Source organism: Meles meles, chromosome 1 (assembly GCF_922984935.1).
Source record: "Meles meles chromosome 1, mMelMel3.1 paternal haplotype, whole genome shotgun sequence".
NCBI lineage: Eukaryota > Metazoa > Chordata > Mammalia > Carnivora > Mustelidae > Meles > Meles meles.
In genome coordinates this window covers 185,343,167-185,366,103 of record NC_060066.1, presented here as the reverse complement: position 1 = coordinate 185,366,103, position 22,937 = coordinate 185,343,167, and the positions used below count along the sequence as shown (strand labels likewise).

At 56.3% G+C, this 22,937-nt stretch overlaps 1 protein-coding gene across 1 annotated transcript in view; it reads left to right on the top strand.

Moving 5' to 3' along the window:
- Positions 1-20,401, top strand: part of KCNQ4 (potassium voltage-gated channel subfamily Q member 4) — a 52,528-nt gene extending 32,127 nt beyond the window's left edge. The window contains 7 exon segments of the mRNA XM_046023439.1: positions 2,846-2,934; positions 4,628-4,789; positions 11,554-11,774; positions 12,765-12,864; positions 15,317-15,448; positions 17,563-17,692; positions 18,269-20,401. Coding sequence (XP_045879395.1) covers positions 2,846-2,934; positions 4,628-4,789; positions 11,554-11,774; positions 12,765-12,864; positions 15,317-15,448; positions 17,563-17,692; positions 18,269-18,481 — 1,047 coding nt within the window. The 3' untranslated portion in view covers positions 18,482-20,401.
- The last annotated feature ends 2,536 nt before the right edge of the window (positions 20,402-22,937 follow it).

Here is a 22,937-nt window from a genome sequence, read left to right as displayed (position 1 = left end):
AGCAGATGTGACTTCTCCGGGGTCACACGCCAAGTCAGGGCTGGAGCTGGGATGCTAAATGGGACTGTCAGATGCTTCTCTTGTGCCACATGCCCAGTTCAGGCCTCATCAGAACTGCTCCCCCTGTCCTGCTCCAGCCCCAGCTCTACGTGGCCAGCAGTGGAGTGGGGCTCGGGGCCTCTTGTCCTGCCAGCCAAAGGCTGTGCAGTCATCAGTAAGCCTGCACTGCTCCCAACACTAGTGCATTCCCCAAACACTCACACAAATGAAGGTGGTAACTATAAACTGAGACAAACACCTTGAAAGAAAGAATGGTTCCCTGAAGAGCATTTAATGGGGTCCTGGTCTGATCTGACCTTGTGAGGGAACTCTGGGATGATGACCCTGGGAAACTGATGCTTCAGTTGAGAGCTGGAAGACTGGTAGGAGTCAACTAGGTGAAGAGGTAAAGGTGGGTAGGGGAGCATTCAAAGAAAGGGAATAGTATGTGCAAAGGCCCTGTGGTAGAAGGGAGCATGGTATGTTTGGTGAACTGGAAGGCAGCTAGTGAGACTGGAACAGAAAGCTCAAGGAGTATATAGTGGAAGGGGCTGGGTAAGTGGGCAAGGCCCAGACCCGAGAGCCGCACAGAGGAGTTTAACACTTTCCTAAGAGCAATGAGGAAACACTGATAGGTATGAAGTAGGTGGAATGGATGACATGATCAGATTTGTGTTTTGAAAAGAGCTGAATGGATTGGAGAGTGCTCCCAGTGTGTGTGGGAGATGTTATGAGGCTCTGGACACCGTCTGGGCAAGGTGGGGTGCTGGACTGGCATCGGCAACAGTTGAGATGGGAAGAAGTGGGCAGATTCTGTATTTTTAGGAGGTGAAATCCGTGGCATCAGGAGTGAGGGAGAGGGTGAGGGAGGTGCATGGCGGGTGACTTCCTAGGTTTCTGGCTTGCCCAACTGGATGATTGATGGCCCTCCCCACTGGAGGGAGACCAGATCTGGGGCAGGAGGAATGTGAGTTCAGCAGGAGCACAGAGAGCGTGCTTGGCCTCAGGCCCCCGAGCGCAGTGGTGAAGAGGCAGCTGCACATACGGGTCTGCAGCTAAGAGGAGGGGACTGTGTGGGAGCCATTGCACCTGGACAGCCATGAAGCCCAGGGCATGGATGAGCTCACCCAGTATGGAGAGCAAAGACGGAGGAGGGAAGATGGTCCAGGACTGAGCTTTTAGGAACCTCAGCATTCAGTGACCGGGCACGCAGAGCTGAGCCAGTCAAGGAGACAGAGGAGCGACCAGAAAGAAAACAGAAGAAAACCAGAACCAGAAGAAAGAAAGAAAGAAAGAAAGAAAGAAAACCAGAAAACCAGGCATGTGTGGTCTCAGTTTCCCCCACGGCACTGAGACCTTTTGATAGGGCATGGGGTGGGAGGGAGGCAAGGGCTCCAATTTTGGGGGCCTCTGTGACTCAGCCCTGGCTTCTCTCTAGTCACGGTGTGTGTGAGAGCAGCCCCTAGGGGAAGTAGTTCAGGGAACACTGGCATATCCCACCTTGGCCTGCTCCCAGCATGCCACCCTCGCACTCCCCGATCCACGTCTAACTCAGCCCCCCTCCCCTTATCTCTCCTCCCCAGGCTGGAATCCCCTCCCCATCCCTGCTATCTCCAGCCACTAGCCCAGCCTTTCCTTCTCAGTGCCCCTTGGGGCACAATGGCCGTCGTCCCCTGGGAGCTGGCCTTCCAAGGGGGCATTGTAGGGCCAGGCGGCTGGCACTGTCCATGCCAAGAGACAGCTGGTATTGTGGTGCCCATAATTAATGAGACAGCTCTGGCAGCTGCTCCCCAGCTCAAGCCAGGGGACTAGGCAAGCAGGAAGTAAAAATATTCCTGTGCTAGGAGGGTGCCTGGCCAGTGAGGTCAGCAGTGGGTCGTCCCTTAAGGACAAGAGGAACCCAAAGAAGGGGGGCCTCCAGGGCTCAGTTAGGCTTTGTCTGTGCCTCCCTGCCCTCCCTAATCACTGCACTCAGAGTCCCTCCTTGGTTCGTCTTCTTACCTGGAGGGAGAGGGACAGTCCTTCCTCTGGTCCACCCTTCATCCTCCTGCTGCAGAGGAGATGCTGCAAGATGCTGGATTTCCCTGAATGCTGAGGGGTTGGTGGCTGATGCTCTTCCCTGCCCTCTTCAACTCTGTGGGCAGTGACAGGCATCTGGGAGAGATGAGGTGGGTTTATTCATAGCGGGAAGAATTCACTCAGTGAAGTATTTATTCCCCATACCTTTGCAGAGCACCTACCACGCACCAAAGGGCACAGTGGTGACCAAGACACAGCTTGAGTCTAGGGGCAGAGAAGGACACTGCTCAAACACACAACGAGTAGCTACTTCCTAGCTGTGGCAACCGCAGGTGACAGGGGTGTTGAACAGGGGAGCCCGGTATACGGTGCTTTCTGTGGGCCAGGCACCGTGCTTGGCACTTAACAGACCTTTCCCCTTTGCACCATCACATCAGGCTGGTAGGTAAGTGGTACCGTACCCAGTTCACAGATGAGGCCAGAGGGGCTCTGCAGCTTTATTGCATGTGCCCCTGCTAATAAAGGACAAAGCTGGGACCGGAAGCCAATGCCTGCCCGATGACAGAGCCCGGCTCTTACCTTAGACCCCTGGCTCTGACGCTGACCCGCTTGCTACCTTGGGGAAGTCCTTTCTCTCGGGGCCTCCATTTCTGTCTGGCCCTGACCGTGGCGATGGAATTGGAGCTGGCCTCTGGCTCCGGGTCTCCTTCTGCTGACCCAAGGACTGGTTCCTCTGAGGGCAGAGAGCCTTTGCTGATGCCTTGTCCCCCCTTCCCTCATGCGACAGGCTGCGTGGCGTTTGTACTCCACCGACACGAGCCGGGCCTACCTGACGGCCACCTGGTACTACTATGACAGTATCCTTCCATCCTTCAGGTAGGCCCTGCTGCAGGGGGACATGGGTGGGGGGCAGTCCCCTGGAGGACAAGCAGCTGGGACTTGGCCCTGGAGGGTGGGAGAGGGGGGACGGCTCTGCAAATCTTGTGTGACGCACAGCTCAGAGCGTCTTCTCCCCCTGTCCACTCTGTCCCGGGAAGGTGGTGGATGCTGGACACAGGGTGTGGGGTGGAGCCCTGCCCGCCCCCACCCCCAGCTGCACCCCGGGCTCTGGAGCGCTGGCAGTCTGCATGCAAGCCCGCGGTGCCACCCTGTAGGGTGGCTGCCAGCTCGTCTCCCCTCTTTCTGAGCTGAGGGTCGAGTTAGACCCTGCTGGCCTGGCATTCCGTGGCTCAGGAGAGAACACACGGTACGGGAAAGAATGTACACGCCAGAGTTGGGGGCAAGGGCCCAGCCCAGCACCCTGGCGTGTGAATAGGCCCCGACTTTTCTGGGCCCTAGGGCCCAGAAGCGGGTTCATCCCTCCAGCCCAGGTCTGGGTGAGGGTGCTCCTGGGGGAGGCTGCATGTGGAAGTTAACTAATAACCATCACCAAGGTCTGTGTGGTCAGGTGCCTGGCCAGGCCGTTGGGCAGGGATGAAGACTGCAGAGCATGGCTTGGTCCCACGGGCAGGAAGGGAATCAAGTGGGCAGGAAGGGAATCAAGTCCGAGGCTGGGCTAGGCTGGGCCCTGCTGCTGTGCTCAGAGCTTCCGTGGGGGACTTTTCCCTCGTTACATCTCCAAGAGCAGTGATCCCGCTCTCCCCTCCACCTGGCTCCCCATCCCTGCTCCCTCCCAGTTCCAGGGGCTTCCTGGGGAGGAGCAGGAAAGAAGGGCCTGGGAGGGGGGGCTTCCCCCATCTCCACTTGGCAGAAGCAAGCTCCCACCTCAGAAATAGGTGTGGTGGTTGGTTTGGAAGGATCCTCCCTTTCGGGTGGGGTGGGGGTAGCTCTAAGGACTCAAGGCCAGGCGTTGGGGACTGGGACAGGGGCTGGTGCACGTGAGGGGGAGAGAAGATTGGGGGTCATATTGGGTCCTCTGATAAGAGGGACAGAGCTTGGTTTAGAGATTCTAGGCCCATGGGCCTTCAGCTCCTTGGACCTCAGCTTCCTTGTGCATACAATGGGAAGGCAGAGGGGAGATAGCTCCTTCGTTATGGAAACAGGAAGTGGCCTGGAAAGTAAGAAGCTGAGCCCCAAGTCTAGTCTCCCAAGAACCCAGTGGCAGGATGGATGCTAGAAGAGTGGGAAGCTGGCCTAGCTACCCTATCAAATCTCTCTCCTGCGCCTTGGTTTCCCCCTAAAATCCAGTCGGGTCTGGAGGAGGAGGATTTTAGGGTGGCTGCTGGCCTCCAGGGAGGGACAGCTCCATGTCTAGGCACTCCGCTTGATGAGCAGAGAGTAGGTTAGATTCAAGCTCCCACTTGCCGCCTTCTGAGGATGCCCTCAACTTGTGCCCAACCTGCACAACTGTACTCGGCAGCCCTGAGGATTTCCCAGGAACTGAGTGCAGAAAGAGAGGGAGGAAAGTTAGTCTCTTCCAACCCCCACCCTGCTGGTTCTGGCTTCAGGTGTCTGCTGAGCACCTCTAGAGGCAGAGCCTGGCAGGATCTGAGCACCAGAGCTCCGTGCCCACCAGGTGAGCAGGTGGTGCCAGGGCCCTGCCTGCCGCTGATGGCGCCCTCTCCTGCAGAGAGCTGGCCCTCTTGTTTGAGCACGTGCAACGGGCCCGCAATGGGGGCCTACGGCCCCTGGAGGTGCGGCGGGCGCCGGTACCTGATGGAGCGCCCTCCCGTTACCCGCCCGTTGCCACCTGCCACCGGCCAGGCAGCGCCTCCTTCTGCCCTGGGGAAAGGTAGGGGCCCCCTGGGGCCACCACCTCCTCTTGCTTCTCCTTCTCCTCTTCCATTCTTTGTCTCACCCTCTCTCAGACCTGTGTGCAGCCACCATGTGGGTGTCTGGGCCTGTTCTGGGGACTCCCAGGCCTTGTCATGGGGCCTGGGCAGTTGTCATCGGATGGCCTGACAGGTACAGACTGAGAGCCTTCCTGGAGAGGCCAGGCTGGACTCACCTGCTTGCCACCTGGGGCGCTAAGGGTCTGAGTGGGGGAGATATCCACACCGTCCCTTCCCGGCACCTCCTCCATTCATTCCATTTGTCCTCTTTCTTTCTCTGTTTCCACATCCCCTCACTCTTCCATCCCTGCACCCCCATCCCTCCCGGGCAGCTGGAGAGAGGAGGAGGCCGCTGGCCACAGGTGCTTACGGCTCAGGTAATCGTGGGCACCATTCTGGGGCGTGAGGGCCGGGAACCCCCTCCCCCAGCATGTTCCTCTAGAAGGGGCTCGCCACTGAACTTGCCTCCTGGGAATGAGACGCCAGCTGGAGAGAGAGCTCTGTGACTAAGAACCGCTGTAGGACCTACATAAACTCAGCCAATGACTAATGCTCTTGTCTTGTATAACCCTTGTCCACAGCTTGGCTAATCCCAGAGGGTCCTCTTGGGATTCTCCCACAATGCCTTTCTTCCTTACTGAGGGACATTTTGCTGCTCCTAACAGTCTTTTTCCCCTTGACCTGTCTTTCCTGGAGCTCTTGCATCTTGAAAGAAGAAGAAAGAACAATGCTTACCCCCACATAAATGTTCAAAGTAGTGGAATTTCAGGCATTTTTGGAGAAGGGATGCTCACTGACTCACAGTATGGGAAGAGGGCTGTTTCTATAAAGGTATAGCTTTGAGGTCAAGGATTCAGTTCCCCCTCATTCCTCCCTTGACTCCTCTCCATCTCTTTGTTTTGTCTCATCTTCACACATCATCCCTGAGCAGCCAGGTAGACATCTGGGCCTTAAGCCTCAGGTGCGATTCTGAGCCCTGGGCCCAGAACAGGGGAGGGGAGAAGAGGCCAGCCACGCTGCAATGGGAAGGAGGCAGTGTGGTGAAAGCTGGCCTCTGACACCTGAGGCTGGGTGTCCTTGAGAAAGTCACTGAGTCCCTCTGGGCCTCTGGGTCCTAGGCAGAACATCAGCAGTATTTAGGCTGGTCAGGGTCTCTGGGTTCTCCAGGCTGCAAAGGCCTGGGGAATGGGGTAGAGGGGGGTGCACTAGTGAGGGGTTGATGCAGAGGATGCTGGGAACAGCATTTCTTGTGCTTGGTGAGGGCATCTCCGGCCAGGAGCTAAATAGAAGCAGGGAGACAGGGCGTCCCTCCAGGTGAGGGGCTGGAGGAGGGGAAGCATGGATGGCCAGGCCAGGCTGGGAACTTCCTGGAAAAGAGTCCACGGTATGGCCCCGGGGTTGGATTCTCTGTCCTGCCTGCAGGCCCTTCAGTGTTACATCCCCCTCCCCGCCATCCTCCCACCCCAGCAACAGCTTTTATTTGAGCAACCTTGCCCAGGGCCTGGGCCCATGCTCTCTGGAGATTCTGGTCTGCTCTGGTCTCACCTGGCTTGGATAGGAAGGCACTGAAAAACGAGACGAACCTGGAGCCCAGCACGTTTCCCACCCATAACTGCTCCAGGGTGGTGGGTCCCCAAAGCCTAGGACCAGATGACTGCCAAGGGCTTGGCATTCACTAACCCCCACCCTTGTGTCCGTCTGCCCTGCAGTGTCTGTGTGGCTGGGGCTCATGGTGATGGTGGTGGAGTGTCCCTTCTTCTCAGGCACCCCAGGAGTTGGAGCTGTGACTTCTGGGACACTAGTTACCAGGCTCAGGCCAAATGGCCATATCCTTACTCTCGGCTATCTGGGTCCTATGGGGTGGGGGCTCCGAACAGGACTCCCCACACCAACCCACACCCACGTACACATACACACTTTCCCTGGTTGGCCACACCCTTAGTGGTACGCGTGGATGGACCCAGGCTGAGCGCGCTCCCGGGACTACCAGCAGCAGGACTTCCTGGGGGATGGCATTGTCAAGGCCAGCACTGCCCCTCTTTGGGGTTATTCCATGAGGCGCTAAGATGATGTTTCTCAAGGCTTGGTCCACTGACTTCGTGCATCAGCATCTGCGGGGTGTTCGTTCAAAAATGCAGATCCCTGGACCTCTCCCCAAGCCCACAGAATGAGACTCTCTGGAGGAGAGGCACAGAACTCTGCATCTTTAACGTGCTGCCCTGAAGATCCTAATGCAAATCTTGAGAAGTTCTGCCTTCTGGGGATGTGGGCTGGAGGATGATTTGGGCAGGGGTTCTTCTCTCCCAGCGGCCACAGGAAGCCAGCCCCATCCCGGCAGCTCCCCCATGCTCTGCCCGCCTGCCCCCTTCCCGCTAACCTCTGTTTGTGTCTTGTTCTCAACTTCCAGCCAGATGTTTAGTAATAAACGGAGTTTCTTTCGGATCCACGCCAGCTGGAGACCGAGGTACCCCCTCGCCTGCTCCTCCTGTCCCCGCTCCTCCTTGCCCCACCCAGTTCGGGGGCTGGAGAGGGGGACAGGATAGGCCAAGGACAAGGTGCATGTGCCTGCCGCCTGCCGTCTGCCTTGGGGCCCTGACGAGCCTCGTACCTTCCTGGGGATGCCCCTGCCAGGTCGGGGGGCGTGAGCTTGGTGCCCATTCTGCCAGGAGGGACATCTGTAGGAGACTTGGGATGAGTTCTGGCTCTGCCTCTGACCTCCTGTGTGATCTGGGTCATGATGCTTCCCTTCTCTGGACCTCATTTTCCCATCTGTGGAATGGGCAGATTGAACTAGAGGCTCTCTGAGGGTCCTTCCCACTCTGACTTTTGCCCAGAGTTGGACTTAGCTTCCTGGCTTCCCACTGCCCCCTCCTCCTCCTCCAACCAGGGACCTAGCCGATGCCTGAAGGAGCTGGGATTGGCCCTCTTTCGCTAACTCTAGAGCCCAGCTCGGATAGCTGCATGGCCACCACGTTCCAGGCCCAGTGCTAGGGACACTGGGATGAATAAAAAAGATGGCACCTGGAGACTTGCCAAGAGCAAGTGCTGTTCAGTGTGATGAATGCAGTGAAGGGAGCAGGCAGAGGGGCCACGGAGCCAGGGTCAGGCCCGTCACCTAGAAGAGGCCCGAAAAGGAGTGGACGTGAGGGAGGGCATCCCAGGCCAAGGAAGCATCGTGCATCGTGGTGAGGAAGCAAGAGAGGGCAGAACCACGGGAAAGGAGCAGGCAGCCCCCCCACGGCCGGATCAGAGAGTGCGGGGTCAGGAGCGAAGTTGGGGGCAGAGCTGGGTCCTGAAGAACCCCAAAGCCCCGTATGAGTGCCCTCCTCTAGGCCCTGCCTGGCAGTCTGGGCTCCTTGAGTCTTGGGTTGCCCAGAAATGCTTTTGGAGCCTTGTGGGTTGAGGGGCCTGTAAGTACATGGGTGACAGAGCTCTTGGAGGCTGTGCTCCTTAGGAGCTAGTGTTCTGGAACCAAACCTGGCCACTGTTTGCTAGCTAGGGGATCGTCACCCTAAGTGCCGGGGGCCTCAGTTTCCTCAGGTGTAACACATGGATAGTAATGGCGTCTGCTTAGCTCAGAATGTGCCTGGCTCATAGGTGCAAATGGTTGGCCTTGTTCGGTGTGGTATGCTGAACAGTCAAGGTCTTATTTTTAAAAATAGCTTGGAAACCTCGGCTGAAGGAAATGGGGACACACCTGAAGGGTTAAGCCAAGGAGTCTCTGGGTTAGACCCGCCCCTTTGAGTTGTGTGGGCTTGATGGGCAGGAAGGGCAGGCAGGGGCAGAGGGGCCAGTGATGCGGCTGCATCCACAGTCCTGAAGAGAGGGGCTGTACACAGCATCGGAAGGGTAGGCTGCCCCGTCTCCCCATGCACTTGGCCTTTGGTAGCAGATGGAATCCTTAAAGTCATTTCTTGTGGACTGGAGCACAGAGGTTGACCGAGTAGGGCAGTTAGAGGGCAGCTTGTGTCCAGAGCTTACCCTCTGCCACAGAGTAGCCTCAGTTAAGCCTAGCCTATCTGTGTCCCAGGCACGAACAGACCCCTTAGACCTGTTTCTCAAACTCAGCCCCATGGAAGTCCGGTTTTGGAGAACTCTTCATTGGTTGGGATCGGGGGGAGGATGTCACATGCATGATTTAGCATCGTTTAGCAGCTTCCCTGGCCTCGACCCACTAGATGCCAGGAGCGCCCTCCAATGTGACAACCAAAAATGTTTCCAGACATTGCCACAAGTTCCCTAATGAGCAAAATTGCCACCCATGGAGAACCACTGTCCTAGATGCTGATCGCTAGTTCCAGAGAAAGAACAGTGTCTAAAGTCAGAAAAAACTGGGTGCTGATCCTTGCTGGATCCAGAGTGGCTCTGGGACTTTGGGCAGGTCACTTTCCCTCCTTCCCAGGCTGCAAACTAGGAATGGTAAATGTGAAGCCCACCCCACAAAGCGGCTGAGAGAGAGCTGCAAAAGCCAAGGCTGATCAGACAGGACCGTGCGTGCGCTGCGGAGCCCGGGACGGGAAGGAGCTCTTCCGACGTCCACTGCGTGCCAGGTTTCTTTCCATTTTGTTTGAGCTTTTAGGCTCCAGAGAGGCTGACGTGAGCCATTTCCTGGGCCTTGCCCAAGGAGCTGGAATCCAGGGCCACCCCTGGGAAAACAGTGCCTTCTTACATTGAAGAGGAGCCCAGGGCCTCTGGCTGGCTGGAAAGTTACAGAACCCCACAAACCAGGCTGGAAGCTCCTTCAACCATCGCAGAATCAGAGCTGGAAAGGGACCTTTCAAGGCCTCTAGTGCAAGCCTCCAGACCCCTTCTTCCCTAAGTCCTGCTGAGAGCAAGCTCAGTCTTGCTTGTACACTTCTCATGACAGGAAGGTCACCCCCTCCCCCCAGAATGTCTTTGGAGTGATGTGCTGGGCGCAGAGATCCGGAGGTCCAGGCCCTTGTCTATGTGTCAGGGCCTTCTCCACCCCCTCTTTCTCTCCCTCTCGGAGGAGTGGAGGACAGAGAGAGAAGGGTTGCACGGGCCGGGCGGGTGGGGGTTGCTTGCCGGCATGAGGAGAGCCCGAAGGAATGGCTCTGCAGAGGAAAGTTTGGGAGAGCCAACCTCAAACTTTGGTTGGAATCTCTGGGATGTGTTGAGGGGAACCTGGGCCAGCAAACAGCATGCTGGATTGTGGGGCTGCCTAGTCCTTCCCTTCTGATATCCTCAGGGCCCCCATCCACGACCTATAACCTCTCCCTTCTAGAAGGGCAGAGGGCCCTACTTCTAAGGATGGCCCTACATCCTGGCTGCCTTCCCGAAGGTGCCCCTGGTTTCGAGATCTTCCTCAGCACCTTGGCTCTGTACCCTGTACCCCATGCCCAGGGCATGGGGAACCCTAGCTCCCACCCAGTCCTGAAACCAGAATCTGTCCTCCGGTCAACTCTTGACCTGAAAGTCCCTGACAGTAGGTGACACAGTCTCCTCCCCCAATCTGTGCCTCACCTCAGGCCTCCTCTAAGACTGGCTGGTACTCTCCTGAGCCAGGACCCTTGGACATTGGGGGTGGAATGGTCCCAGCCTGTCTGTAAGCCACAGCAGGGAGGCAGTGGTGACACCCCAGGGCACAGGATGGGGGACGTTTGCATAGGTCCTGCTCAGTGAGAAGATGGTCCTTGAAACCCTTGGACACAGAGTTACTCTACCAGGTATTGGCTAACTAGGGCCTGTCCTGGGGAACCCAGGGCCTCCCCAAGGTCTGGAGACATGGTGGGGAGTCGGGGTGTGGAAAAGGAAGTCTGAGCACACCCACAGACACACACATGTGTGTTCCTGCGCACACAGACATGTGTAGGTGATGCCGAAATGGGGGTTCGTTAGACAGTGGGGGTTGAGGAGCTGGGAGGGTCAGCATCTGTCCAGGTGGGTCGAACTCAGGCAGGGGAGACCACAGAACGGGTTAAGACCTTCACTGGGAGGGTGGGCACCAGACATGTCTGGGGCATATATGTGGGCCCAGCAGCTAGACCCACAAGGCCAAGGCCCTCCCTCTGCAGCCGGCACGTCGCACCCCCAGCGGCCCTGTTTATGCTGCAGAACTGGACCAGGTCCTAAAGACCGGGCCTGACTGACCAGTGTGGGATCAAAGAGCTCCAGCAGGAAAGGAGGAAAATATACACTGACACATACAGACACATTGGGACCTGGGTACTCACACTGTCACGTGTGTGTGTGTGTGCACGTGCACACACACACACCATCAACTCTGCACAGCCTGCCTCTGTGTACAGTGAGCCCCTGGAGGCCGTTCTCAGTGTGCGTGGCCAGGCGAGCCTCTCCATCCCTCGGCAGCCTGTCTGTGCCCAAAGGGGTGGCCACTTCCACCCACCCACCTGAGCCAGGCCCAGCTCTCCCATCCTCCTGTCTGTCTCTGACTCCCTTCTTGGGTCTCTCTCGCTCTTTCCGCTCTGACATCTGTCTCTTGTGCACCCCTTATCTGTCTGTGCGATGAGGGGTGGGAGATGGGGGTAGGGAGGGGATCTGCTCAGACTGACCCGGCATCAGCTTCCCGTAGGGGTCAGGGTCCCCCTCGCCACACCCTTGTTCCATTCCAGGAAGTCTCCACTTGGTGGAGAATCGAAACCCAGTAGCCACCCCCGAGTCCTAAGCCAGCTACATCCCCACGCACACCCGTCCCCAGCCCCAGCTGACTTGGCTCTCTCCCCCACCTGACGTGCCCTGCCAGCAGCCGGATGGGCATCAAGGACCGCATCCGCATGGGCAGCTCCCAGCGACGGACAGGCCCCTCCAAGCAGCACCTGGCCCCTCCGCCGATGCCCATCTCCCCAAGCAGCGAGCAGGTGGGCGAGGCCGCCAGCCCCACCAAGGTACAGAAGAGCTGGAGCTTCAATGATCGCACCCGCTTCCGGGCCTCCCTGAGACTCAAACCCCGCACCTCTGCTGAGGGTGAGCCCCTGGGGGCCTGGGGCCCAGGACCTACCTGCTGTGAAGTGGGGGGGTGCGGGGCAGGGACAGAGTCTGGGCTAGGGGTGGAAAGATGGGTCTAGCCCCAGCTCTATACCTGATGGACCACCTTTGGGACTCATCTCCTGGTCTGTGAATTGGGCATTACAACACCTGCTTTGCTGGGCTCCAGACTGTTCAAGAATCAAATGAGAACGCAGAGGGTGGCACTCGGTAGCGGGTAAGAGTGCAGGCTTTGGAGCCAGGCTGCTGGGGTTGAATCCTGGCTTTGCCATTTATTGGAAAGTTACAGAATCCCACAGACCAGTCTTTGCGAGGTGTTGGCCTATGGGAGTCTGGGCATGGCTGGTGCCCAGGGCCTCCTCTTCCCTACCCCAGAAGCTGCCTGGTCTTCCACCATCTCCTTCCTCAAGGACAGCATCCCCTCTCCGTGTAGTGTGCCAGCCTGGGAGAAGCATTTCTCTCCCCTGGAAACAGAAGGATGTGCTCCCGGGGCCTTTCCCAGCAGGAGAGCTGGGCATGGGAGCCAGCCCCTGGATCTTCCTTCCCTCTCGGCTGGAGGATAAGACTGTGTGTGTGATTATGTGCAGAGGCCTCAGGTCCCTTTTCTCTGAGGCTCACTGTCCTGGTGGGACCTGTGGGGCTTCCTCCAGGGCTGTGTAATTTGTGTTATTTGCCGCAGGCCAAATCAGATGTGCCCCCAAACCACTCCCACTTACCTGGCCACCAGGCAGATTCTTAGCCTGACTGGCCAGAGGGCAGATGGGTGTGCAGGAAACCAGGATTTTCCACCCTGGGTAAGGCAGCCAGGGAGGCAGGAGCCTGGTCTGCCTTGTGCCCAAAGGAAGGTTCTGGACCTTCTGAGCATCTGTCTCCAGATCGATATCTCTAAGTGTGGTTCGGCAGGTGGGGGGCGGGGTGGTTGGGAGTGGCTCGTTCTGCTGCCACCACCTGGGTCCCCTGACTTTCCAGAGGGCCCCTCGGAGGAAGTGGCAGAAGAGAAAAGCTACCAGTGTGAGCTCACAGTGGATGACGTCATGCCCGCTGTGAAGACGGTCATCCGCTCCGTCAGGTGAGTCTGAGGCCTGAGGTGCCCCCCCCAACAGTTCGTCTGTCACCCATTGCTGCTCCCCATCTGGGGCTGCCCTGCTGGCTAGGCCTGGCCTAGCTCCCAGGCAGGCCAGCTGCTGCCCGCCTGGCACCCTTGGCTGAGCTGGCTGGCGGGGACCCTGGAGTGTGGGTGGGGTGGGAGGTGGCATATGGCTCCCAGCAGGGTTTGCTCATCCTCTTCACGTCTGGAGGGCTGCCCACCACAGTCCCTCTCCTCTACCCGCAGTGTCCTCTCTGCATCTCCCCCCACCACCCCCCCTCTAAGCCGGGCACCTGCCTCTCCCTGTGTCTGTCCTGTGTGCTCTTTCCCTCCAACTCTGTGTCTCAGTTTCATCCTCCTTTTTCTTCTGTGTCTCCAAGTTTCTCTCTCTCCTTGGGTGTCTTGACCTCAGCTTGTCTGTCTCCCTCAGGACTTCCTCTAGAGCGGTACTTTTAAAACCACAGGTCACAACAGTTTGAAATCAACTTAGTGAAATCAATGTAGTGGGCCATGGTCAGCATTTAACAACAACAGAATAGAAAATAGCAGAGCACATTCCCTTATAGGAAGGGCAAATAATGTTGATGAAATCTATGTTTCAGTTGTGTGTGTGTGTGTGTGTGTGTACTGGTCTCTGATGTGAAATGTTTTTTTTTTTTTTAAGATTTGTTTATTTGAGAGAGAGAGAAAGAGAGAGAGCACAAGCAGGGGGAGGGGCAGAGGGAGAGAGAGAGAATCCTAAGCAGACACTGAGTGTGTGGAGTCCAAAGACTGCGGGGCTGGATCCCACGACCCTGAGATCATGACCTGAGCCAAAATCAAGAGTTGGATGCTGAACGGACTGAGGCACCCAGGTGCCCCGTAAAACGTATTTCTTATGGTGGGTCTTGGTCAAACGAGTTTGCAAGCCCCATCCTGCTGGCTCTACTGGCTGTCTCCCTGCCTTGACAAGAGAGGGCCAGAGTCTCCCGAGCCCTTTGGCCATGGCTCTGGCCCCCAAGCTTATTGGCGTGGATTCTTGGCCTAGACTCTGTCTCTGGCCTGCAGCTCTAGCTCCAGAAACCTCGGGGTAACCCGAGGCCTTCCAGGCTTGCCTCTTTCCTCTCTGTCTGATGCATCTAACCCACAAGCCTCTTTGTTTTGTGTTCCTTGTAAGATCAGAGTCAGCTGGGCCCCTCTCTGCTCTCCAGAGAGTCTGAGGCCTCTCCCCACCCCCTTTTCACACATGTTGTCTCTCTCCTCCAAGCGACCAGCTTCTGGAACACATCGCCTGAGCCGCCACATGGCCCAGGTCAGGTCTCCTTGGCCGCCCCATGGACCCTTCACCTCCAGCATGCCCCAGACCTGCTATTCCTCCCCTGTTCCCATTTCAGCCTGTGGCACCGCCACCCACCCCATTGCCTAAGCCACGGGAATTATTCTGGACCCAGACTCAGAACCCTGGAAGTTCCTTTAAGTCCTGAATTGCTCCCAGCTGCCCACTCCCAGATCAGGCCCCGCCCCTGGGTCTGGTCTTCCTGCCCAAGACTCTGGCCTCTGAGCATTGCCCACGCAGGCGGGTGGAGCCATCGTGCTAATGCAGAGGAAACCCTTCCCCACCCCCTGCGGCCCACTAACCAATCTCTGTCAGAGATTCGGGGCTCTTCTGAGTGCCTCCTCCGCCTGCCCAGCAGTGGCCTTTTCAAGTTCAATCTCTTTCTCTTCTTATATGCCGCCCCACCTCCCCTGGTGTCTCAATCCCTCGGCTGCACATTCTGGCCCGGCAACTTGGAACGCAATCTCACTCTCAGGTCTCCATGTCTGTCTGTGTCCAGAAAGCCTCTTTTCATCCCCACCCTCCTTGCCTTTGGGACTGGAATGTACCACTCTCCAGACTTGCCCTCTGACCTCGCCAGCTGAGAGCCCCTTTCTCATCATCCCAGACCACTCTCTCCATTCCTTGACATGGCCCTCGTCACCCCATAATTGTGTGTCCTGTCTCCCACTCCAGAACAGGGCTCCTGGGATCAGGGATTGGGTCTGATGCCTCTTTGGGTGCCCAGGTCTAGTACAGTGGCGCTAACAAGCATTTATGCAGTGAATGCAAAAATGCCTTCCCCCAAGCCGTCTTGATCACCAGGGTTCACAGAGGCCTTCCCTGTGTCCCAGCTAGCAGGGAGAAACCAGGCCCAGTCCCAGGCCTCCCAGGCTAATGCTACTGCAGATACAACCACATTTTAAAAACAACAACAACAACAACAAAAAACAAAAACAGACATCAAGGGGGTGGGAGTGGAACTTGGCAGGAACATGGTGGGAGGCTGGGAGACCCAGCAGAGGCTGTTTGCAGTGATCCAAGCAGAAGATGCCCTCATGCTGGGCAAAAGGTTAGCAAAGGGATGGAAAGTGGGGCTGGAAAAGAAACCTTTCCCGCTGAGACCCCCTCTCCCGACAGGATCCTGAAATTCCTGGTGGCCAAAAGGAAATTCAAGGAGACGCTGCGACCATACGACGTGAAGGACGTCATCGAGCAGTACTCGGCGGGGCACCTGGATATGCTGGGCCGGATCAAGAGCCTGCAGGCTCGGTGGGTGCGCTCGCAGTGAGACCCTGGCCCCAGGCGCAAAGCGAGGACTGCGAGCTGAGCCGCCCCCCACTCCCCTCCCGCCCGCGCCTTAACGGAGTCACGGGCGCCCCCTAGGGGCCTCAGCGGGAGTTGGAGGTTCTGGCCTGGGCAAGGCTTCTGGCTTGCTGCAAGCCACTGAGGACTGACCCCGCACCTGTCTTGAGCCAGAAGAAAGACCCAGGCTCACGTCCTCTGTGCGATCCCTACCGACCTGCACTCCTCGGGGGGATGTCTTTAGATGGCTGTTTCCTGGTCCTGAAATAATAGGAGAAGTAAAATAATTAGTGATCTCCCATCTCCCAAGGGGATAGGTAAATTGTCCTCAATGCTGCCCCCCTCTTGCCTATGGAACCCTCCCACACCTCTTCTCTCCACCCAGCATATAAGAAGAATTCTTGCACCAAGACCGTAATCACCCACACCTTGCCCTTCTCCTGTAGCCAGCATTCTCACTGCCCATTCATTCACTTGTTCTCTTAAGAAATAGTCTTTGGGCTTTTGTTACTTGCCAGACAGTGGAGCTCTGGTGGAAAGCAAGAGTCCTGGCCCTCATGGAGCTTTTATTCTAGTGGAAGAGAACAGATGATAAGTAAATGAAACTAGACCATGTCAGATGGTGATCAAGCCTAAGGAGAAACATAAGGGTTAGGGTGTTGGGGTTTGTGAGAAGGTGACATTTGAGGAAAAAAATGAAAGGTGGGGCAACCAGCCCTGTGACTGTTTAAGTAAAGAGTTTTCAGAGGCAACAGCAAGAGCAAAGGCTTGGGCAGGTGTCCTAGGGTATTGTTTAAGGAACACCAAGGAGCCCAGTGTGTCTGTTGTGGCCTAAAAGCAGTAGGCAAGGTCAGAAGATGAATGGCCCTTGGGCTGTATAAGGCCCCGTGAGCCACAACACACACGCTGGCATTCACCTAGGGGGAGCTGCAAGCCTTGGAGAGGTTGGAGCAATGGACGGACAAGATCAGAGTGTATTTTTAGAGGAGTGCCCAAGGTGCTGTGCTGAGGACGACCTATACAGAAGCGAGGGTGGAAGCAGGGTGACCAGGCAGGAGACTGCGTCAGACATGCAGGCAAGAGATGATGGGGACTAGGACCAATGGGGCAGCAGTAGAAGGGGTGGGAGAAATATGCAGACTCCACATAGATTTTAAAGGTAGAGCTGGTAGGGTTTTCTGATGGGGTATAAGAGAAGAAAAGAGAGTTAAGGCTGAAGCCAAGGGTTGTGGCTCGAGCAATAGGAAACAACAGGAAGAAGTTGCCATTTGTTGACACAAAGAAGCCAACAAGGGCAGCAGGTCTGGCTCGGGTGAGCTGGGAGGTGTTGGGTTATGAGGCCAATTGGACATCCACAGGAGTGTTGCTGGGGCAGTTAGACTGCGCAGTGTGGACCTCAGAGGAGAGCTGTCAGCCGGAAATACAGACTTGTGTCAACAGGGCACAGAGGAATTGCAAATCTGGAACTGAAGACATCACCTAGTGAGAGTGCAGCGAGAAAAGAGGTCCTAGGAGTGAGCCTTGGGTCCTGCAGTGTTTTGTGGAGGTAAAGGAGGAGAACCAGCAAAGGAGAGGGAGAAGGAGATGTCCGTGAGGTAGGAGGAGAACTGGGAGAAGGTGGTGTTGGCGACCCCACATGAAGGATATGCGGGAAGAAGGGTGACCAGATGAGCCAAGGGCTGGAGTGCTGCTATAAGGTCAAGTATAATGAGGCCCGAGAGTTGACCATGGAATTTGGCAACACGGAGGTCATTTGGGATCTTGACAAGAGTAGTTCTGGTGAGATGGTGGGAATGAAAGCTTGACTGGTGTAGGTTTGAGAGAGATTGGACAGCGGGCCGAGATAACGCTTTCAGGAATCACGCTGTAAGGGAGAGCAGAAAAATAAGATCGGACCAGCTCCAGCCTTGTCCACCTTATAACTTACATTCCCGTTTGGGTCTCTCTTTTCCCAGTCCACCGTTTCCCACCTGTCCTACCACTGCAGGCTGCATCTCCCCGTTTAGTAGGCAACGTAGAGTTCTTGAGGGAGGGACGATTGGCGTGTGTCTGAGCCCTTTGACGGTCACTTTCTTCCACAGGGTGGACCAGATTGTGGGGCGGGGGCCCGGGGACCGGAAGACCCGGGAGAAGGGAGACAAGGGGCCCTCTGACACGGAGGCGGCGGACGAGATCAGTATGATGGGACGCGTGGTCAAGGTGGAGAAGCAGGTGAGTATGGGATGGAGTTTCGCTCGTATGGCGGAGCTGGTCGTCGACCAAGAAGCTCCCGGAAGGCCGCGGGGACCAGCACAAGGGGAGGGTGCTCTTCTCGGAGCCGCAGCCCGGACCACCAGCGTGGGAGGCTTGAGCAGGGTTCACGCATCCCCGGCCCCACGGGTCCCCGCCCCACAGATAGCCCCGCCTCCCAGGAAGCCCGCCCATTCCTGCTAGACGACCCCGATAAACCCACCCTCTCCTGCCAAGCCCCGTCTCCAGGTGGCTGTGGTCTCAGATAAGGCCGTCCAAATTTCTTTTACTGCCATGTAACCCCGCCTCAGTTGTCTGTCTCTAGCTCCCGGACTATTCCAATCAATCACAACTAGATTTCCCTCCGGGAATGAACCCCCCGCTTCCCACCTTCGTCCTGCCCCCGGGCCAACTCCGCCTTTTCTGTCGCCCCTCCCGTGGGAGGAGCCGCGTCTCCCAGAAGCGTCCCTCCCCGGCCAAGCCCCGCCTCCTGACCGCGCCCCTCCCCAAGCTCCGCCCCAGCAGCAAGCCCCGCCCCCAGCCGCGCCCCGCCCCCAGGTGCAGTCCATCGAACACAAGCTGGACCTGCTGTTGGGCTTCTACTCGCGCTGCCTGCGCTCGGGCACCTCAGCCAGCCTGGGCACCGTGCAAGTGCCGCTCTTCGACCCCGACATCACCTCCGACTACCATAGTCCTGTGGACCACGAGGACATCTCCGTCTCCGCACAGACGCTCAGCATCTCCCGCTCGGTCAGCACCAACATGGACTGAGGGGCTTCTCAGGGGCGGGTCAGCACACGACCAGCCCCTGGGCCTGGCGGTCGGACCCGCCCTCTGAGGCCTCCGGACTCCTCTCTTACTTGAACTTGCTCCCTTGCGGGGAGAGAGGCCACACGCAGTATTGAGCTGCCTGGGTGGGTGAGATATTCGCTATGGGGGTGTCAGCGACCCGCCCCATCTCAGGAGCCTGAGATGCCAGGCCGCACGGAGGGCAGCAGCAGCAGCTGCCCCGCGGCCTCTCGGCCCCCCAGTGCCCTGCCCGTTCCATCAAGGCCCGATTTGGCCCGCCTGGCAGGGGCACTGATCCGGGAGTGGGAGTGGGGCGCTGGGGTCCTGGGCCCTGACCCAGCTTCCAGCTATGCAAGGTGAGGTCTCTGGCCCGCCCTTCGGACAGAGCAGGGAAACCCTCCCGCCAAGTCCCCGCCCCACTTGGGGGTGGGCCCAAGGTGCCTCTAGGTACCCACAAGCATAGGACCCTGCCACAAGGCAGCTCGACACCATATATGCAAACTATGTTAAATATGCAATTTGGGGGACCCCTATGGGGTCCCTCTGCCCCTCCCTCATTGGGAGATGGGCCCCCAGCAATAGCTGGTCTCAGGCTGCTTGGCCATGACCCCCATCCCTGTTCTTTGGCTTATCACCCAGCATGGGGCCTGTTTCTCCCTTGCCTCCCCTACCCATTGGCAGGTATCCCCTCCCAGGGGCTCCTTCTTCCTGCTGATGTCCATTCCCCTCCATGGCCCTCCAGACACCTTACAGCACAAGTTTCTGTATTTGCCTCCAAATCTCCCATGGACAGTGCTCCCATGGTCACACAAAGTTTCCCCCAACACGCAGAAAGTCTCTCATGCACACAGACACACACAGTCTCACACACACCTGGAGATGTGCACACACAGCCGGTCAGCCTTCCTCGGGGTTCTGCAGCTGATGTTAATGGACTGGCCCTGGCAGGTGACGTCCCCTTAAGAGGAAGCCTGCCACTTGATCTGAGTAGGACAGGGAGCTCTGAAGTGGCCCCAGGCCTCTCTAGCGCTTACCTCCTAGTTTTACCAGCTCCCCTTTCTCAAGAACCTTTACTTCTCACTGGTCCAGGAGCCAGAACTGCTGCTTCTGCTCCCCCACAAGGACCCTCCCTGGCATCCCTACAGCACAATTCAGGCCTAAACCCCTGGGGCTTGGACAGCACTGGAAAAACCCCAGGCCCTTCCCCAGGATGGTTACCAGGCCTGCTTCCACTAGACCTACCCCCTTCCTAGTACTCTAACTCCCGGAGAGAATAATAATGCATTTAGCTGCTCCGATTTGTCGGGATTTGCACCTGGCACCCACAGGCACTGTGTCCCCTCCTTCCACACCTCACTCTTCATTTCAGTCGGCAGCCCCCCATTCTGGCATAAGTCCCCACCCCAATGCCAGGCCCCCAGCACCTCTTTGGTATCCTGATCCTTCTATCCCTCTATTGCGAAGCCAATGCAGGGAGCAGGAGGGGTATGGGTAGCGGACTGATGGTGACCCTCCGTGGGGCGCCAGGGAACGAGGGGCTCAGGCCCAGCAGCCTGCATCTCATGACTGGGGACCCGCATGCACCAGCGCCAGGGCTGGGGCTGGATCTCGTGCAGCCCCATGGTGCCCAGCCTCTGCCCCAATGTCTCCTCTGCATGTGACCGTCATGCCCTGGATGGAGCCTGTCCTGGCTCTCCTCACCTGCACTGCACTGTCCCCAGAGAGCCACCCTCTAACCCCTCAGAGACAGAGCTGTGGAGAGGGTCAGGAGAATGGGATAACCCTATGAACAAAGGAGATTTGGGATGAAGCCCTCCCTCCTTCCACAATCAAGGTCCCCCCCACCAACCCTGTTCTCGGATATGCAAGTACCTCACTTTGTTAACTTATTAACTTATTGGTTTCATTAAAGTTTTCAGTAGGAGGTGGTTGCTTTTGGCTCTTCAGTGGCGGCGGGGTGGGGTACGTGGTCTGGGGTGGGGATGAAGAAATTCAGATTAGTCAGCACTCTTTGGTGGTGAACAACAAAACCCTAACTAATTATAGCTTAAGAAAGAAAAAGAAGGAAGGAAGGAAAAGAAAAAAGAAGAGAAAAAGGAGAGAAGAAGAGAAAAGAGGAGAAGGGAGGAGAAGGGAGGAGAAGAGAGGAGAAGAGAAGAGAAGAGAAGAGAAGAAAAGGAAGAAAAAAGAAAAGAAAAGAAAAGAGGAACTTATTAGCCTGGATCACTAAACTGTCGGGAGGGTAGAATGGTTTTCCGCACAGCTAGAGCTAGGTACATAACATGTCAGGGATCTGCCTTCTGTCTCAGCTTCCCTCTCACGCAGGCTGAACTCTCATGATGACCCCTGGCGCTTACACATTTACTTTCTCTTGGCTTAGGGCCCCAGTGAAAAGTGAGTACCGGTTTGCTAATAGTTAGTGTCAGTCAGGGTCCACTTAGGAAAACAGAAACTAGGCGAGGTTTTCAACAAAGAGAATTTACAAAAGGGCTGGATTGCACGGCTGTAGGGGGGTGCTCAAAGAGCAAAAGGGGGCGCCTGGGTGGCTCAGTAGGTTAAGCCTCTGCCTTCGGCTCAGGTCATGATCTCAGGGTCCTGGAATCAAGCCCCGAATCTGGCTCTCTGCTCAGCAGGGAGCCTGCTGCCCCCTCTCTCTCTGCCTGCCCCTCTGCCTCCTCATGATCGCTCCCTTTCTGTCAAATAAATAAATAAAATATATTTAAAAAAAGAGCAAAAGGAACACTAGGATAAATGAGAGGAGATCCTTGCAGGAAACAGCTGCCCCTAGGGCTGCAGGAATAAAGGGGAGAACCTGGAGTTAGCGGAACCCATAGGAGTCCTGTAGTGCTGGGGCTCAGGAATCTGAAGAGGGATTCTGTCTGGCTGGTGCTTGTACCTCTTACAGGATACAGTGAAGCTTGTTTGGGAGTGTAGGAAAGCAGCTGGAGGCTGGCATCAACTGTAGGCATTAGGCTGCACTGATAAGCTTACAAGCAAAGGAAGGAGGAAGTCTCCACTCCTCCTGCCTCCCAACCTTTCCCTAGTGCCCCTGATTGTCAAGGTCAGCCGACCAAGGTAATGTGGTTTGCAGAGTTCCAGCCCCAGGACCACAGAGCAGAGTATAGAGGCTGTGTTTGGAACACTAAGACAGTAGCTTTGTAACTGGCACAGTCCACCCCTCTGGGCCCTCAGTATCCATACACAACCTTCCACACACAGTTGAACCTTCATATGACAACAGTAACTTCCATCCAATCAGATGAAACTACCCTGCATACAAATGAAGACACGAACCCTCTCCCCCCAAACAGGAAAAGCACAGAGTCCCACTGTCCAACAGATGTATCCATCTCTAGGAGTTCGTCACTGAATCCATATGTGGATGATATTAATTACTCTCATTCAGTCACAAGCCCACCGACAACTAAACAGTAAACTGTAAAGTTTGCAATCACCTACAATCTTTATATAAAATAATAGGGGAGGAGGAGGGGGGAGGAGGAAACGAATTGCTTAATATACAACACACACACACACACACACACACACACACACACACACACACCCCAAGCAAGGAAGAAAATATGCGTAAGTACAGGACTCCTCCTTCTGGTAACTGGTCCCAGTGCCATCGTTGATAAATAGGTATTTGTTAGTTGAGTAAGTGTATATATACGAAAAATAAATATTTTGCTAATTGGGTAAATGTGTGTGTGTGTCTTCGTAATTCTTTTATCTATAACTGCCCTTAGCCAGGACATCAGCCAGTTGGGGTTCTTGACATGGTGGGGTGACCCAAATAATCTCTCCTGGAGGGTCTGAGTCTTTCATGATCCCTTGGAGTGCCAAAGCTTTTCGCTAACTTCTACTATTGTCTAGGAAGTACTAAGAGGGGCCCCGAAGGATCCCTGGGTTCTAGACAGAGTCCTCCCCATCCTTACTGTGCCGCAGCACCCCAAGTCCCCTTTGGTGGAGAGGACCAGTCAGACAGCCGGTAGAGTAACTCTTTCTACGCCTGCTGGTTTAGTGGCATGAGATGTCCAAAACGGTCATTTAGAAGTTTCCACTTCCAATTCAATGAAAACTGTTTCTTCCCTTCCTTTGCAAACAAAGACCTCCAAGCTAGAGGAGCCCAGCAGCAAAAGGTTTGTGAGGGAGCACAGGAGGCTGAAAAATGGCCACCCAAGGATATCAGAGCCTAATCTCTGGAACCTTTAAGTGTTCCCCTATAAGGAAAAAGGATCTTTGTAGATGTGATTAAGTTAATAATCTTGACATGGGGAGATAATCCCAGATTATCCAGCGAGCCCTAAATCCAATTGTCAATGTCCTTTTGAGAAAGGGAGACAGAGGCAAATCTCCTGCACAGAGACGAGGAGGAGGCCGTATGAAGACAGAAACAGACTGGAGGAGTGTGGCCGCAGCAGAGGCCCACAGC